The sequence below is a fragment of the Belonocnema kinseyi genome, chromosome 6 (genome assembly GCF_010883055.1).
Source record: "Belonocnema kinseyi isolate 2016_QV_RU_SX_M_011 chromosome 6, B_treatae_v1, whole genome shotgun sequence".
Classification (NCBI taxonomy): Eukaryota; Metazoa; Arthropoda; class Insecta; order Hymenoptera; family Cynipidae; genus Belonocnema; species Belonocnema kinseyi.
Genome location: NC_046662.1, coordinates 137,938,816 through 137,957,318, shown reverse-complemented (window position 1 = coordinate 137,957,318; position 18,503 = coordinate 137,938,816). Strand labels below are relative to the sequence as shown.

At 37.2% G+C, this 18,503-nt stretch overlaps 1 protein-coding gene across 7 annotated transcripts in view; it reads right to left on the bottom strand.

Annotated features, from left to right (window-relative positions):
- LOC117174336 (prolyl 3-hydroxylase OGFOD1) overlaps positions 1–18,503 on the bottom strand; it is a 154,411-nt gene that overhangs the window by 12,046 nt on the left and 123,862 nt on the right. For 4 of the 7 annotated variants that reach the window (XM_033363363.1, XM_033363366.1, XM_033363365.1 and 1 more), the window contains one exon: positions 11,069–11,478. The exons of 1 other annotated variant lie outside the window; for it this stretch is intronic. In XM_033363363.1, coding sequence (XP_033219254.1) covers positions 11,069–11,272 — 204 coding nt within the window. In that variant the 5' untranslated portion in view covers positions 11,273–11,478. Of the gene's footprint in view, positions 1–11,068; positions 11,527–18,503 lie in introns of all 7 variants that reach the window. 2 more of the 7 variants (XM_033363362.1, XM_033363364.1) reach the window with 1 other exon arrangement.

Genomic DNA, 18,503 nt, shown 5'->3' with positions numbered 1-18,503 from the left:
TTTCATTTACTCCATTTATTTGATTTATTTCATTTATGTCATCTATGTCATATATACCATTTATTACATTACTTTCATTTATTGCATTTATTTCATTCAATCCATTTACTCCACTTATTCCATTTATTGTATTTATTTCATTTATTCCATTTGTGTCATTTATTCAATTGATTTCATTAATCTCATTTATTTCATTTAATTCATTTATTTTATTTCATTTATTTCAGGTATTTCAGTTATTGCATTTATTTTATTTCTCAAAATTTCCTCCATTTATTCCATTTGTTCCATTTATTTATTCTTTGTCACTTATTTCATTTATTTCAGGTGTTTCAGTTATTTCGTTTATTCCATTTATTTCATATATTTCATCTATTTCATTTATCCCATTTTTACTCCACTTATTCCATTTATTCCATTTTTACTCCACTTATTTCATGTATGCCATTTGTTCCAAGTGTTTAATTTATTTAATTTATTCAATTTGTTCCATTTAGTTGATTTATTTCATTTATGTCATTTATGTGGAATCTTTGTGGAATGGAAGCTTCTAATGTACACGCTACAGGATCCTTCACTCCACCACGACTGCGGCCCAAATGTAGGTTTCAAATTAACTACCGTCTACTTTTATGTTAACCATGACTCGCTTTACTGCGTTCAACTTTCTACTGGGTTGTCCAAATTCCATTTACCTCCTCGGCATTACCCCCGTGATAATAAAAATCCAGACATTTTGTACCAAATAAATATTGAAATACAAATTATATGTATAATAAAATATTCCTTTATTTACAAGTATTATTTATTTTTCTTGAGAAAATTATGATATCCAATTCCAAAAGCACTTAATCCATTTTTCAACAAAGTTTTGAACGCAATATATATCCGAAAACTCACAACACACGATGATTGTTCAAGATGCCGACAATGTGGGGCTGAAATTATTTGTCGCCACGTCACCCGTCAACGACACAGCTCCGATAATATTCGCTTCCTCAAGTATTCCAGATTTGAATATTGTATACTAAATATATTTTGTACACTGAATAGAAGATGTCCTATATTATGCCATAATATCTATATATTAAGGTTAAATATGAAGGTTTTTAATATCTACTTTTGAACATCTATCTCCCTCGGTGCGAGGAAACAAATCCAAAGTCAGCTTGTTAGACACCAATGAAGGTTTGAGCAAAATTAAATAACAAGAGAAAAACATATGGTCTGTCATTTTAAACAAGTCAGCCATGCATGAGAGCCTCTCTCACGCCGCTTTCAATGTTGAAAACAATCCACAACTAATATGCCTATCATGCCTGAGAGCTGGTCTGGAGGCTTTTGTAATGTCGTAAACAATCCACCATCAATATGTCTGGCATACTTTAGAGCCAGTCTTGAAGTATTTGCAATGTTGAAAACAATCACACGGTCATGCCTGAGAGCCTGTCTCAAGGCGTTCACATGTTGCAAACAATCCATTAGCAGTATGGTTGTCACACCTGATAGCCTGTCTCGGGACGTTTGCAATGTTGAAAACAGCCACAGTTCTTAAATTTGCCATGCCTGGGAGCTTGTCTCGAGGCGTTTCCAATGTGGCAAACAATCCATCAGCAGCATGGTTGTCATGCCTGAGATCATGCTCCTTCGCACCAGAAAACTTTTTCGCACCAAAACCTTTTTTCTCCAGAAAAAGGTTTTGGTTGTTTTGAAACATTAGAGCAGATGTAACCTCCGAAAGCTACGACCACGATCGATCCCGATGCAACCGAAAGTAATACGTCATCCGACTCGTCACTATTTACGACACCAGAAGACGCTCGAGTCGGAAAAGTCACTTAACAAAAACCGAAATTGAAGCAAACACAGTTTAAAGAATGGAACTAAAATAACTGAATGGTCAAAAGAAATACTGACTTTAAATTAAATACTCAAATATTAAATGGTATCGAATAGCACACTTGAGTTAAAACTAGTTCCAGAATCGGAATCACTACACACGCCAGAACCATGGTTGACACTGAACTCTCAGGAAAAAGGGTCGGAGACTGATCAATAAAGAGACATAGGGAATCCGCTTCTCATCACCAGTAACAATACAATGCCGAAACTCTTTCCGATTTTGGCGTTGGAGTAGCTGTTCATAAGTGAAAAATCTCCTTTCCACGTCTCTTGGCTTCAATTCGTACAGGACCAAATTATCCTGTTTTTGGGCCATTCCCTGTGAATGCAAGCGCCTAGAAATGGTTTAGCGATCAACTCCCAATGATTCTGCAAGCTCCTTTTTCGTTTGATAGGAGTTTTCACTAAGTAACGTCTCCAATTCCTCATCCTCGATATTTTTTCGGATGGCCTGGACGTTCTTTGTCCTGCGTGTCAAAATCGCCACTATTAAATTATCGTGAAACCCATTAATCGCACGTTTTAGTCGATAGAGTATATTCCCCGTAAGTTTCCAAGAGCAATCGATGACTTTCAGCAGCACTTTTCTTCGACTTAAAAAAGAAAAGTAAAACTTCCAGTAGATGCGGCTTTGTTAGTACGTTAGACAACATCTTTAATATTAAAAAAACTATGTTGTGTACACTTCGGTAAAACGACATCTAATTTTAACTAAGGACACATGATAAGAGCTTCGACATACATATAGTGACGATATGCCTCGATGCGATAATGTACAAGTAACGTTGTCTCTTAGAAACCCCTCAAAATTAATGCACGCTTCCAATATTATGTGCACGACCCCTAAGATATGTGAGATGAGAAGCATGGATCAGTAAGATGGGTTCGCATTCTCAAGACGGGGGAGTAGAATGCTTGGCGGAAGAGACAGGCATAGTCGATACTAGAATGAGGTGAATTTCAAGCCATTGAGAAGGCTTAGGGAAATAGTACAAAATCGAAGTGTGGCGATAGAATAAAGGTGACGAAGAGGTGCAAAGAGGCAAATTAAGGAAGAGCGCGGGTTTGTGCAATATTTACCCTTTCTCGGATGAGTAAAAAGGATAATAGAGGTATAAGGATGGAAGAAGCGCAGGCAGAAGTATGTAAAGGGCGAGCTAAGGGCAGGCATATCTAGTGTGAGATGAGTAGAGCGAAGAGTATGGAAGGAATGGTAATATATCATGTAAAAACGTATAAAAGGTGTCAGAATATAAGGAGAAGTAAAATGTAAACTAGGTTAAGGAAAATGTAATAACGAAGAAAACTTTACTATAAAAGTGTAGTGAATTTTAGGCCGAAAAGCTGAATTAATTAAAAATATATGAAAATATTAAAAACAAAGATTTTTACTCGACAACGTATTTTTAATTCGAATTAATTCGGATTTTGATTTATAAAATATTTAGGCTGGAACAATCAAGAGCACGGTATAACAGACGTACGTACGTGCACGGAGGTATAAGAAGTGTTATTGAAGCAACCTCCGAGGTGGGGTTAGCGACGGGAGAACAACGGTCACTACACTGCGTTAGACTCCCGCCTACAGACGCACGACTGTTTATACCGTGCTCCCGATTGTTCCAGCTTAAATATTTTATAACTTAAATACTGAAAATTAAACTGATTTTTGGAACAGGAGTTTTCTATTTTTTTCTAAACAATTTTTATATAGCCATATAAGTCCGGGTTATATATAAATCCTCGGATTGCGGATAGAGGGGCCCTATAACAAAGGAATCTGTAAAATATGGTTACATAATTAATTAGCAGTCGCGGAAATACGGGATGGTCCCGAATATATAAACACTACACGTAGAAACTTTCAGTTATAAAATTTGATGGTATAATATTTATTTTTACAATGCGAAAATAGCAAGCCAGAATATAGAGTCACTATTGCAAGAATTACTATTGTGAATATTAAACTCTGAAGTTATTATATTTATTGAAATATAAAATAAATGATTAAATCATTGCACTTATACAAAAAGAAACTTAATATAATCCCTAGGACAGACTGTGAAGTTTACAAACCACAATACTAAAGACATTCTGTCTATGTTCATTCTACGCATTTCTAATTTATCCCATAGAAAATAGGAAAAACTTCCATGGTCGAACGAGCAAAATAAAAATAAATTCGCATTCACTTCACGCACTATACATTTTATACATTAAACATACAATTAGATATTTACATTTTATTCTAAGCCTGGCAGAAATTGAACATGGGTTTCCGGGGCAGCAGAATGGAGATATTTCCTGTGATAAAACAAATTATACGGCTTAGTAATTTTAGCATCCTCACGAACTTCGGCCTGTGTAATGACGTCATTTGGTACTGAATCGCGAAGCACACATTCAATTATTTTTTCTTTCATTGCACCTTCCCATTGAAAATGGTAATTTTTCTTACTTGTTTTGCAACTTATCTTATTTTAACCGCTAGTTATTGCAACTACGGTTTTATCATTTAATTTGTGAATATCACTTTTGTCAACTCCAATCTGCTATCAAAAATATGATTTTTTCTTACTATAAATGGCAATTATCAGGTTTGTAGTATATTTATAAATGAAATGGAAAATGTATTTCTTCCTACGGCTGCAGCAATAGTACTATTTTCTCGGCTATATCCTAGATTGCCATCGAACTTTTGTAAATATCAATATTATAATGTCAAATTGTACGTTCACGAGTTACTCCGTGTAGGCAGAGGCTTAACAACCGTGCCGAAAACTGAATGGAACCTGGGTGAAATGACTTATCCGATGACTCTGGGATACCAAGCGACCTTTCAGAGAATGGAGCTTTATCCTTGCATGTGCCGTTCTGCAAAAATGGACAAATCCTTTCACTAGTTGTTCCTGAAAATAACAAAGACCCCACCAAACCATCAAAAAGTTGTACATGCGGTTTAAATTGATCGAACTTGCAAAGCACACGACAATGGGTCGGGAAATAGTGCTGATCACCCTAGAGTTCGGGGTTTTGAATATAATTTAGATGCAAACATGAAGATAAACCGACGAAACACTTATATTGAGTGGAAGAATCAACTCGAAGGTGCTTTGCTAGACTTCTACGATGTCAGCGTAGCCCTGCTCATGGAGGCTTTATAGCTTGCATGCACGCTCTACGGTGCCAGAAACACCTAGAGCTTCAGCACGTTTCACATCAGTCATTGCAAAATCAACGTGCCTACCACTTGAAAAATGGATACGCACGCGAAACGCTGCCCTAACCGATGTTTAAACAAACTGCAGACGAAGATGAGGAACCGAAATGAAGACCACCCGCGAAAAGCAGACACCTTCTGAAAGATAATAGTGATTTCAGAGGAAGGAGTAATATTAACATGCAGGTACCTTTTAAGTCCCAAGATCTGGCTGAAATAGATGCTTTCCTTCGTGAGGATATCTTAGAGCAGTCCGACCTCAGGACCATCAATAGTTCAGTTTATAGAGCTGTGAGACCTCTGGCTGATTAAAATAGAAGGCTAAAACGGACGACGTATCAAGATACCAAAAGACGCTTGCACTAACTGAACAACAAGATTGTATTGGCAAGACAGAATGCATCCCCTATTCATTGTTTGATTGACTACACAACCTCTGGTAGGCCGTTAGGAAAAGGATTCGAAAGTTCGCCCGAGACCTGTGGATCTTCAATCATACAATGAACAATTCAAAGCTGCTGACTATCAGGCAAAAATCCGCATCAAGGAGTTTTGCAAAAACCTCATAACATCTGAGGAGCAATATCCCTCAATCACTGTCAAAGAGATGAAAACGTACATTGGGACACAAAGAACTTTCCCGCTGCAGGAGCGGATGACCTACCGAAAAAGGTAACTTATTCAACCCAGGGAATTATAGGCCAATAACTTGCTTGCACATCAGCGCGGCCTGTCAATAGCCTGGTTTGAATACCGGAAAGCTTCCGATTCAACCTCTCGCAGACTTATCATTTGTCTGTCGGAAGCCTTGAAGGTTCATCCATACATAGCGAGATGCATTGAGAGATTGTTTCCCCCATTGAAGAACTAGATTTAATACTTTATCTGAAAATTATAGTGACAAGAACGACATCGACTTCCAGAGGGCCCTCTTTCAGGGCGATACCATGAGCACTACGAAATTCTTCAGGAAACCTCTGTGTCGACACTAGTCATCGCGGGCATAAGGTCATGTATGACCTGAAGATCTATGCTTCTGTCAAAAGAAAACTTCAGAGTGCTTTAAATATCACCAAGAAGTACACAAGAGAGATTAGTATGGACTTTGGATTGGAGAAGTGTGCTAAAATTCATCTGAAAAACGGAAGATTATTGGCGCCTCAAAGGTCCCTGAGCTGGAGGATACAAGTGTTATTAGACAAGATCTTGACACTAGAGAAACCTTTAAACAACTGGGTGTGCCTCAAAACGCATTCAAGATATAGCATAAAGGAAGGAATCTGTCTAAAGCAGTTAGAAGCATGTTTTTGACAGATTTCGTCTTCAAATCTGTGGGCGTTGAACAAGGTATGTGCAATTAACCCTAAACGGATCCTATACATTTTGTTGCCCTCACCGGCTTCTGTGGGTGACAAATGTCCCCCATTTGGATTCCTTGTGCACAATCTTTTCTTTCATCGACATCAGATGTTAGTATACACCATTCTCTTTATTGTTTAATGTCGGAGAGATTAGTGTATATAATATCTTGTTTCAATGAATTTAAAATGTTGAAAAAAATGTTTAAACAAATAAAAATCGAGAAAAATCGTGTTTTTGACATTTTTTGGAAAAAATCATGTCATTTCTTTTTAAATTAACTAATTTAAAAATTTCAAACGCCATTTTGAAGGGAACAAATTTTACTTTAATGTGGTGTAGCTTATAATTAGGTTCCTTCCAAAAAGTATATTTATTTGAATATTCCAAGTTAGAAAATTTTAAAAAATGAGGAATATCATAAGCGCGGGCAGAATGCTTATTATTATAAATAATTTGAATACATAATAGGTCAATCTCTTTGTTTTCTGATGTACAATAAGATGTTTTTATTTAAATAAAGATACAAAAATTAAGAAAAAGTTTTTTTCAATGAAAAAACGGTTAGTAAGTTTGAAAGATAGGAAAAATTTATCGGAATTAAAAAAAGAAGCCTTTTCTAAAAACAAACTATTTTATTTTGAAACTAATTCTAGAAATTGAATTAAATTAAAAAACAATTAATTACAATAAATTTTGCATTAAATAAGCTTAATCTACTTCCGTGCAAAGGTTGCACAAGACCGCCCTATGTTCGTCACTCACAGGTCGGTTGCAGCTTCTCTCTCTTTCCTTCGACACTGTAGTCACAGCATCGGCACTTTTTAGTTCGTATATTCTCAACAACCAAGCGCTTAACATTTGCTTTTTACTTGACGGACAGCGAACAACCGGCAACATCAACTACTTCACCGCACTCTAGGAAAGTCGAACTGAATTATGGTTAGGGTCTGCACCAAAAAATCAGAGATATTTGGTCAAGAGAATTAATTGAATTTCGGGTGGGGCACATTTATCCCCCACAGGATCTGTGTAGGGTTAACATGCTTGCCGTCCCAGTTCTACTCTACTCATTTGGGGTGATTCAATAGACGAAGAACAAGCCTAAGTTCCGTGATATCGCTACACGTAAGATCATGCATATGCATATGCAGAAGAGCTTGCACATCAATTCGTCTGTTCCTCGATTATACATCTTATACCGTCTAGGCAGATGCGGGTTTCTGAATCTCCAGTGTCTTCATAATTGAATTGTTCTATATACAGCTTATATTTTTGCAAGCGGCAGAGATATTCTTGTAAAAATAGTCGGGAACTGCGAGATGTTTGGCAAAGGAGCTTTTCTATACTAAGGTGCGGAGCAGGTGACCAAGACCATCGGCCTGAATTTTATCGTTAGAAGAGAGGGAAGTGCATTACTCAATCCAGGTGCTTCACTTCTAAAAGCCAAAGTAAAGAAAGCATAGGTGGAAAAAAATTCTTCTGGTAGAGAGGCTATCATTTTCGCATGCCAGACCGATGTCATTACGCGAAACGATCTATATTCGTGATTAAATTTTTAGCTTCGGCTAAAATCATTATCACTGCCAAGACAAGGAAAACGAGGAAAAGTATCAAGACCTTAAATGGGCGCTGCTATGACTGAAACCCAAAATATTTGGTTGAAATAATTGCCCTTGTGATCAGTGCTCTTGGGAATGCAAAACAATCACCGGTTCATCACCTTAAAGCAATACCAACGTGCCAAAACTATGCCAAGGCACTTGCAAAAATAATACAGAAAGCCGTAATCTTTGGGATGTTTCGTTTCCTCAGGACCTTTGACCACCCATCTCAAGGTCGCGATGCATGGCCAGGTGTGATTTACCGTGGTTCTATTGGGAGCCAGTATCATTTTTAGATGGCAGGTGGATGACCTTTTCAGCCTTCGTTTACTTTTTCACACTTGCAGAAAAACATTAAAAGTTTTGTTTAAAACAGAGGCAAACGCTTATTTAAGCCAATGCTTTTGCTTTGGAACAGGTAATTTGAATGTATTTCGTGTGGAAATCTTTGGAAAATCAGTACGAAAAAAGGATGTAAACCTCGAGGCCTCGCGTGGGCGGTAGATTGGCCGCTTTTGTAGATAAATGCTCGCCATTTTAAAAGCCAGATCATTACACGGTTCCCCCTCCAGCTATGTCCAAACTGCCGCCCTGCGCACGTTGCTGTGACTTCAAGAGGCACAAACGCTGAAAGGTTAAATACAACACGCGAATTCAATTCAAATTCCCAAATGAAATTCGCCAAAATTATTTTCACTTTGTTTTATCTGGTTCAGAAAATTGTGATAAAGAAGAGGCTAAGAATGAAGTCTTTTTTTTTTTGAAGTTTAATTTTTCTTAAACAAGAGAACTGCGTATTATTATTTATTACGAATGTAATCCCTTCACGGTCGAAAAATTAAATAATACAGATTAATCTTTAGTTCCAAAATACATTTTCCAATTTACAAACCTCAAAATGTATCCTAATAAATAAATTGAATGGTTAACACATAAAAGACCAAAAAATAATTGTACATAAACCGTACCTGACTCGTAAACTTTAACGGTGCGGTTTGTATTGCAGTTGGGGGGGGGGGGGGGGGGGGGGGGGGGGGGGGGGTGTTATGTTACAAAGTTTTTATTAGACTTAAAAATTTCTCGAGAATTTCATGACCAGGTAATATTACTTAAAGATTACCGCACTTGAGAATTTAAAATTTTTTATTGTTGTTATAGTTACTTGTATGTTATGATAAGAAAAGTATATTAAATGCATGATGTCATCGACGAGTTCTGTCATCATTTTACGATAAGTTGGTTGTGTAATTAATTAAATGTAATATAAAAAGACTGACTTCAGATCGTATAAGTACTAATATTGATTTAAAAGTACACGTGGTCATAAATTTATACAAAGATACTGACATTGTACAAATAATTTTTTTATTAACATCAAACAATTAAATTAAGTTACTGCTAGGTTAAAGAAAAGTATTTACAATAAGACATTCTTTAAGATTGTAAAGAATTTCTATATATCTCATTATTTTTATTAAAATTGGTGTGTGCGAACAAAACTTATGACAGATTTATTTACTAATCCGTTTATATTTCCTTTGCAAAGATTTCAATCTATAATACACATTTCCTTCAAAAAACTGTTTTTATAGCGGAAGGGTATAAAAAATTTAATTAGGTGCTACTTCAGACGTTAAAAAATATCTTATTTTGGCAATTATATCAAGCATGGAACCTTTTATAATAGACATTTCAAAACTACCAAAAAAATAATAAATGATTTTAGAAAATTTTTTAAACCCATGATTACTGGGTGTACCTTTAGACGGATCTCGATTTTGAATTATCCATTAAACTCATATTTTACATAGGGTTCATATTTTGGTTCTCGACCAATCAGATTGACCATAAAGCAACAAATAAACTAGTAATTAATATTATATAAAATGTCAGCTCCACTATCAATTCAAAATCCGTGGTCCGTTAAAAGGCACCATTTGTCAGATATTTTAGTTAAGAATGCTTAAAACAAATATCCTAAAAAGGGAAGATTTGTCGGTCATATTACAGTACCGCTATCGAGGTAATATTTCCTATTTAAAACTTTAGTTTTGATGGCTTTTTTTATGAAATAAAAGTACAAGTTAACTGGGTGCGACACACTTCCCCACAACACAGCTAAATTCATCGTCAGTGAAGGCAACTGCCCTAAACACACTTGTTATACTCTTTCTACAAACACAAAATTGAACCACTTTTGGTTACTTCGTGGACATAAGTACAATGTAATAAACAAACGGGAAAAAGGAGGAAGGGTGACTGTCGAGTGTTCAAGGCGTAACGAGTGAGCGTCAGTAAAAATTTACTACAGCCCAGGAAATCGAACCCTTGACCGCCGGCTTGATGCCTAATGTGCTACAACAGTCCTCCAAGAATCATATTGTCTCAACGATACCACTCTCGCTCAGTCTTCGGGATGGAAATGGGGATTCTATGTGATGTGTACCATTTACCGCGGTGCAAATTACACATGACTGAGCATAAATTCAAGTATGATTTCCCATAAAAGCACAGAAATAGAATATAAGGAAAATGTTAACATACAGTAAAACTTTTCTATAGTGCCAATTTTGGGGCTGATGGTGGGTGGGAACTAACTCATTGTTGCCTGCTCCGCTTTTGTTTATTGACGCCTGAGTACTCGTTTGAGTGACAACCCGAGATCCCGCGCAGCTCCTGCTACACCTACCTGCGTTCCGGCGTCAATTCTCGGAAGGACCATAGAAGGGAGGTCTTTTAAAGAGTTTCACTGTAGTTGTCATTTTTCATTTTGCATACTTTTTTGCTTATAATTTTTAAACAAAAACTTCTAAAATTTTTAAACGTGGGAAATGACTGGGATTTAGAGTGGTCATATTTTTGTCATCTAATCTTAAAGTTATTTATGACGATATTTTTTCCCGTTGGCACAAATTGATGAGGGCAGGGTTTGAAAGCACGCGCATGAGTTTCTAGTAAGTTTATAAAGAATCTATAAAATTACCTCATCCATTAACGCTTGGTTCGTCAAAAAATTGGATATCTTGCACACTCGAAAGGGTTCCGGGATAATTTCCAAGTGTTGAGTTCTTACAGCCGTGCAATTGTGCCAGTGCATACAAAATAGTTGTTGAAATTCAGTATTGTGTATATGGTCCGTGATTACGGACTGCTTGATTTTTTTCGATCTTGGCTCGTTTTGGGCCATATTCTCCAGTAAAAGTCAGTATTCAATATATTATCTCAGATATAGAATATCCTCTACAAAGTTTCCAATCCGACTACATAAAAACCTTCTTCTTTTGAAAATACCACAATGTTTCTGTGTGTAGCACTTTTCAAGACTCCATATTCTCAATGAGGGATGTCAATAATACTGCTTCAAATCTCTCAAGCCTCTAAACATAGTTTTTCCTGAAAAAAGTTTTGCTGCTGATTCCCAATCGTTGATTTCTTTATAAGCTATGTATAATAAAATAATTGATGGTAAATTATAAAAATTGGCAAACAGTTGTAAATTATTGAATGTTTGGACATTTTTTTATTCATAAAAGTCTTGAAATGTGAAACACTTATGAAGGGTACATGGCCGCTAGAAAGCAATACAAACATTGGCAGTCGTTTCCCGACTTACAAACTAATTTCCCGGTTATTCAAATTAAAAAATTCAAGCTTTTTAAGCTAAAAACTTTTTATTTTAAGTAATAAAAACTAAACTACATATTCAAGCAGTCAAACTGGGACTATACTTAGTTCGAAGCATTAAAAATGAAAGCTTAAAACATTTTAAAATTCTGCAATTTTAAGTCAATATGTTTAATAAAATATATTAGCAGACAAAGGATTATCACAACTGCGAAGTGTGTTTACGAATAATGAACGCCTCTGAGATGCGGAGAACCGTCAGACTGGCATCGAGGGGTCTCAAAGCAATGTGGGTGCCCGGCGTGAGTACGTACGCTTTCCGCTGGTCTGACCAGAGTTCTTCACATGTGAGAGCCGAGATGTGCCCGCTAGCTAACTTCACAGTTGTGTTAAACCGCTCTCTTTGCATGAGTATTAAATTGAAGCCTTCTAATTTGAATAGACTTAATTTAAGGAATCATTTTATGAATTACATCAAAATTAACGTATGTATATCGGCCCGACAGTATAATCAGATTTCGCCCACTCCCTTAGTTTTCAGATTAAAAGTACACGCAGAAACGTCATTAATTACAAATATGAAATAGGAAGACGTAGTGAAAATTACAGGGAACTTTTAAACACAGTTCTCCGAAAGTAACATATGCATTGACTTTTGAACTTGGTCCTTCTCATTCACTTGCAGCATTCATTAATCGCTTAATTAGAGTTATTTTTATAAACAACAATTTTCACACACTCTGTCGTAAATTATATCTACCTTTATATCAGCATGAACTATTAGACAAAATACAAAATCAGCATAGTTGATTTAATTTATTGTACATTTTTTAAAGAATTGCTTATTGTTAAAATTTAACTTTTGACTGGATTAAGGAAGAAAAATGGAGTTTATGCAAACATTTTTCAAGAAATCAAAAATGAAAGGTGCAATTAATTCAGTTTGTCTTTAATTATTGATACCGTTGTTTTTTGTTTAATTCTAACTTTTCACAGGGCGAAAAAAGCAAAAAAAAATGTGAAAAGTAAAAATTGTGGTTTTTTGTCGAGGAAAGTGTTTAATGAATTAAGTTTAAGTAACGAAAAGTGGCGACATAGAATAAGTTAAAAGTTACATTTAAGCAAAAATCGAAAAAGTTGATTTTCGATTTAAACTACAGTGAACTATTGTGTAATGAAATCCCCCTATTAGCATTGCACCCGAAGTTATATTTATCGTTTGTTATACTACATTGATCCAAAACGATCACTCAACAAAAAAAAGAATAATTAAAAATAAAATTCTAAGAAAAAAAAGCGCATGCGAATAAATATATCCTAAGAACATATGACGCAATAAGTAACATACAAGGATATATGGAAGCTTCCAATGTGTTTCCTAAGGGTTTACATTTTTTTTGTACCTTCTTCCCTATTCCTTTATTGACACCCAATACACTTAGTGAAAGGAGGAGGGCCTACAGTTTAAGGTGGGTTCCGAACCACCAAGAGCAACAGCTTTAAGTACTTGGAAAAACTTTTTCTCTAGAGGTACCCTTCCCATGACTCTCCGGAGAAGAACAACTCCGTTGCTAGACTAGTCGTCACCGCATTGGCCGCCGAGGCTCTTCCTCCGCCAAATGATTACAATTGATTACAATGTTTGCGGCCTACTTTAGGAGCATAATGAGATGAATTAAAGCTCAGGAAGTGTGCATAACAGTATTTTAACTGACACGATATTCTTAACACAGCGCTAAATTTCGATGGTAATTTACGAAAACGATAACTTCGTTACCGACATAAAGGAAGATATTATGTTTAATATTCTGACAAAATTATAATTATATTTTATTATCATGTTGGTCCACCTTGCACCCACAGATAATCACGACCTGGAACTTCGCTACTAAAGAAGGTCGCAAAACGCGTAAAGAATAGATTCGTTGGTGTCAGCCGTTATTTCGGATCCCACATTTATCGTAGAGAGTCCGTTTACGGGGATTGAACATTCATACTGGTAAGCCCACTTATAGGGATCTAAATATTAATCCTGGAGAGCCTTATAGGAATCCAACATTTATGTTGGAGAGCCCATTTATACGGATCCATCTTTCTTGCAAAAACTAGTTCCAACATCCACTGACAACATGTCCGAGTGTTTCTGGCTCTTGCTTGCATGCTCGGCATTTTTATCTCCTACAGGTACATTCATTATGCGCTTACGGTAAACTAAGGTATCTAAAACGCCGTCTTGACTGAAAAAACCCATCATTCTCCGATGTCAATCCAACAGATTTCAGAACCATGTTCAACAGACCCATATAGAAGCGAATTTTCGGCTTCCCGTATACGACTTTTGAGAACAAAAGGTGTTAGTGATGCTAGTCTATGTATAGTGTTGCTGGAATCCAATGGGATTTCAAACTCCTCTACGAGCCTGTCTGCTATACGTTATAGAAACGTCGCAGTACTGACGATTTCATGCTGATGTACGAGTCGCATACGAGAATATATGCTCTTTAGAACTAAGCAGGCTATATCTAGAACAGTTCTTCGATGAAGACATTACAGTATAAACGAACCTCTACCTCCTTTATTTTGAGTAAGGTATATACGAGGTGCAAAAGATCTATGATGATGTCTTCCAGCTCTTTATTATTTTTTTCCAAACTTGTTATCGAGTGAATCCTGTTTTTAATCCTAGCCACGGATTAAGCCAAGTGACTGGTGATATGAGGATGTTATAAGTTAATTTACTACGATGGTTTTAATCTTTAATTATGATTTTGTAAGCAGAAAATTATTAGGAGCATGGCGTAGTTTGGAGTTCATATTTTACCGCTGTTATACTTATTCAGCGTCCACGAGCGTTGGACTTGAAAACAGTCACCTCCGGATACTTTCTTAAAGCTACCATAATAAAGTCCTGCCGAAGGTGCTCTCGCGCTGGTGTCGCTTTATGGCTTGAACTTTCCTTTCATGACTTTGTCGGATATGTTGGCGGAAGCACTGCTAATGATTGAAATTTTCCATGTCCGATAGGTAGAGACCGAAGAGTAAAATACTAAGAAGAACACCAAAACCCATAAATAATTATGGAGAATATTTTAAAGATTTTGAAACGCTTGTCGCTTCCCGACGCTTGTCGTCTCTAAAACCACCTCTGCAGGCCACATCATGCATGACGGAGGTGATGGTAAGCTGCGAGATAGTCAGGCAGATCTCACTAATCAATCAGCTCCTCATCAAGAACATCGGGGACAAACGGTAAGCTGTGGCAGATCAAATGTGCTTGCTGAAGATGTTTTGGCTAGCATTAGTTATTTGCAGCCAACCACCTTCACAGAAATACTGTGGGAGAGCATCAAGGGGGATACCACAATAAAAGAGGAATTCTTGCGTCTCTATTACGAAATAGCAAAGTTTGAAACTAAAATAAAAAAAGAATATAATTTTATCACGAAATTTCCTGCAAAGTTTCCTCATATAAAGAAAGTCTCACTAAGAGATCATATTGCTAAGGTGAGGGATATCAGGACTAATCTACATATCTCAGATGACCGAGAAATGGAGATTAAGCAGCAGGCTGATTTGACCTGAAAAACGATTGCAATGAACATCAGTAAGAGGAAGCCGCATAACAAAGACCAAGCGGCGGCAATGGATGTGCTTCCTCAACCTGTTAATGATCCAGTACAAGTACATCCTCCAGAGGTAGATGGCCTTATACTACCAGAGGCAGAAGCAGTGTCAGCAACCAGGAAGACTGTCCTTGGAAGATGTGGACAACGAAGACCTGACTGAAGCTGAAGACATAGATGCTAATGATAATAAAAATCAAGTACCGGATTTACTGAAACCACATCTGGACATTAATAACGATGATGTGAATAGTGAAACCACATAAAAACTACAGCACCTTGAAAGGAATTTTGGTCGTGATTTACTAGAGTGTAAAAATGCAGAACCATCACAAAGGCCTTCTATTACCAAAATGAACATCACAAATGATCTACGTACCCTAATTGAAAGCCTAAAAATCAAGGTTTTATCTTTGCATTTGAGGGCAACACAAACTGCGTTAGACGTGCAAACTCTTGTAGACTGTGAAGCTGTTGCAACCGTTAGAAAATTGGGCCGCAAAACTGGGCCTACAAATGCAGTCTTTGTCCCACAAAGGGATCGAGATGTATAATGGAAGATCAGGTTGCATATGGATGCAAAGTAAAGTCCAAATTGGGTCGATTGATTCAATATAAAAACGGAAATAGAAGCAAAAATCTAATAAGCGATGTTACTAAAATCATCCACCCTCGATACATCGAAACATTAACACCATCAATATGAGATGGGATTATAGACTCCCAACGGCAGAGACTTGATGTTCTTACTGCAAGACTGCGCCGGTACAATAAAAGTAGAGCAAGAAGGCAACAAATTCGATTGATGCTTTTTAGAGCTTCCATATTATTATTATTTTTCTTTATGAGAGAAGTTCTAGGCTCCAGCAGCTAAGATCATGGTTCTTTAAAGCAATCAATTCCGACGCAACCGGAACGTGTACGTCGTCCAGTTCTGCGCCTTCTATCCTAGATGGTAAGCAAGAACGGGAAATTTACGCAAGATACTTCGTACAACACTGTTCTTTAGAACCCGGTCTCTACTCGCGGATGACCTTACGCGGCTGACGGCACAGATGGAGATAATGGTTTCACCTCTGCGTACTTTTCTGAGCTACTTGCCTTTGTACAATGTTAGGAGGAATAGTTTTGACGGACCAGATGACGTGATCCCAGAAAAACAGCGTTGGGCATCTGGTGCGCGATGGACTGAGCCTGACACTAGCAATTCGGGATTTTGTTGAGTTGGATAAGAAATTAAGTTTTCATACCTCCAAGGCAGCCGATTATTAGAACCACAAGATGGACCTTGTAGCCTTGGTAAAGTCTGCTTAGTTCGAAGAGAAGAGCTTTATATTTCACCCGTTTTTCTTCCTTCTTTGCCGTGATATTACCATCGGCTGGTGCCGAGAATTCAATCACGTAAATAACCTTGGTCTTCAGAAATTCGAGGACAATATCAGCCTTTAATGTACTGGTACGTTGAGTGGTGGAGAATGAGAAATTCCAGTAGATCCTACACTGATCATTTATACAAGAGACTCTAGTTCCCTCTAGGCGTAGGGCAAGAGGGGCATTATATCAACACCATAGTAGTGCCAAAGATAGTAATATAACACTTTTAGAGCCGCATTGTGTCTCTATGCATCCATGGCGTGCATGCTTTTAGCATGCACTGAGAATATGTCCAAGTGTTTCTGGCTCTTGCTTGCACACTCGGCAGTTGGTATCGCCTACACGTAGATTCATTATGCGCTCACACTAAACTAAGGTGTCTATAACGCCGTCTTGGCAGACAGAAAGGAATCCCTCAATCTTCTACAGACCCACTGATAGCTCTTCTCTACGTATAATGCTGTAGAATTTGCCATGAAGGGGCTTTTCAGCATGCTCTCCTAGCAGAAGTAAATTTTCTGCTTAGTATACACGCCTTCTGAGCACCAAAGATGTTAATGATGCTAAGACATGTGTAGTGTCGCTGGAATCAAATGGAAGACCTTGCTGCTCTGTGTCCCTATCGGCGGTACGATGTAGAAACACAGCAGCATTTACGACTTTATGTTGATGTACGAGTTGCATTACAGAATCTGTTCTTTGTAGAACTTGACAGGCTGTAGCTACAACTGTTTTTCGATGAAGAAACTCTAAGTTTAGCAAACCTCTACCTCGTTTTTCTAAAGGGAGGTATATACGAGGTGCGGAAGATCTAGGATGATGACTTCGATGGCTCGTCATCACGTTGCGTGTGTGTCGATCAAGTTAATTTAACTCATTAACGTTCCATCTTACTGCGCCGAATGTATGGAGAAACAAAAAATGTCAATTCTTCATGAAATCGACATTTTAAGCACTTTATTATGGTCTTTTTTACTTAAAATTATTAATATTGTTCTAATGGATATATTTATTATCATTTGTTAATTAATTTTCAATTATTTAAATAAATGGAGTTTGTTTAAATATTTTTTTTCTCGAAAATTCGTTTTCGCGATGATGTATTTTCTAGTCTCCCTTTGTGTAGATAGACGAAGGCACACTTGTCTAGTCCAAAGGTCATGCCAATTGCTTTAGAGTACCTAATAACCGCCGCCACAAGGATTTCAGGGTCCTCTTTTGAAGAGACAAAGAGTTTATTGTCGTCCATTTATAAACGGCAGTTAACCTTAAGTTATCTTCTATTCGGCGGGCCACATAGATATCCAGGACTTTTTCCTCGGAACACAATAGTCAGAGGCAAGAGGGAGACGCAGAAAAGTATCGGACTTAAAAAGTCTCCTTGGAAGACAAGCTCTTTCATGCATCTCACTATTTCTAGATGAACCTTTAAAGACTCAAGCAGCTTGATGAGTAGCTCATGGTTCGTGTTATCGAATACCTTTCCGTAGTCAATCCAAGACTTGGTCAGTTTGCTCTCTGATGGAATCTTGGGTAATATACCTGTCCATCAACAGGCTCTCTCTGCAACATGCCTGTTCTCTCTTGCATACGCATTGTTTAACATTTGCACTAGATACCATCTCGATAGATGGTAATATCACCCCTTTGAGGATACTAGACAATAGCTTGTCACTGGTGTTTAAACAAGCTATATGCCGGAAGTTTATTGAATTCGACAAATCTCTGGTCATAGGGATCAGTACAGTGCGTTCTTCCACTAATCACTGGGGCATGGGTTATTCTCCATTTAAGAAA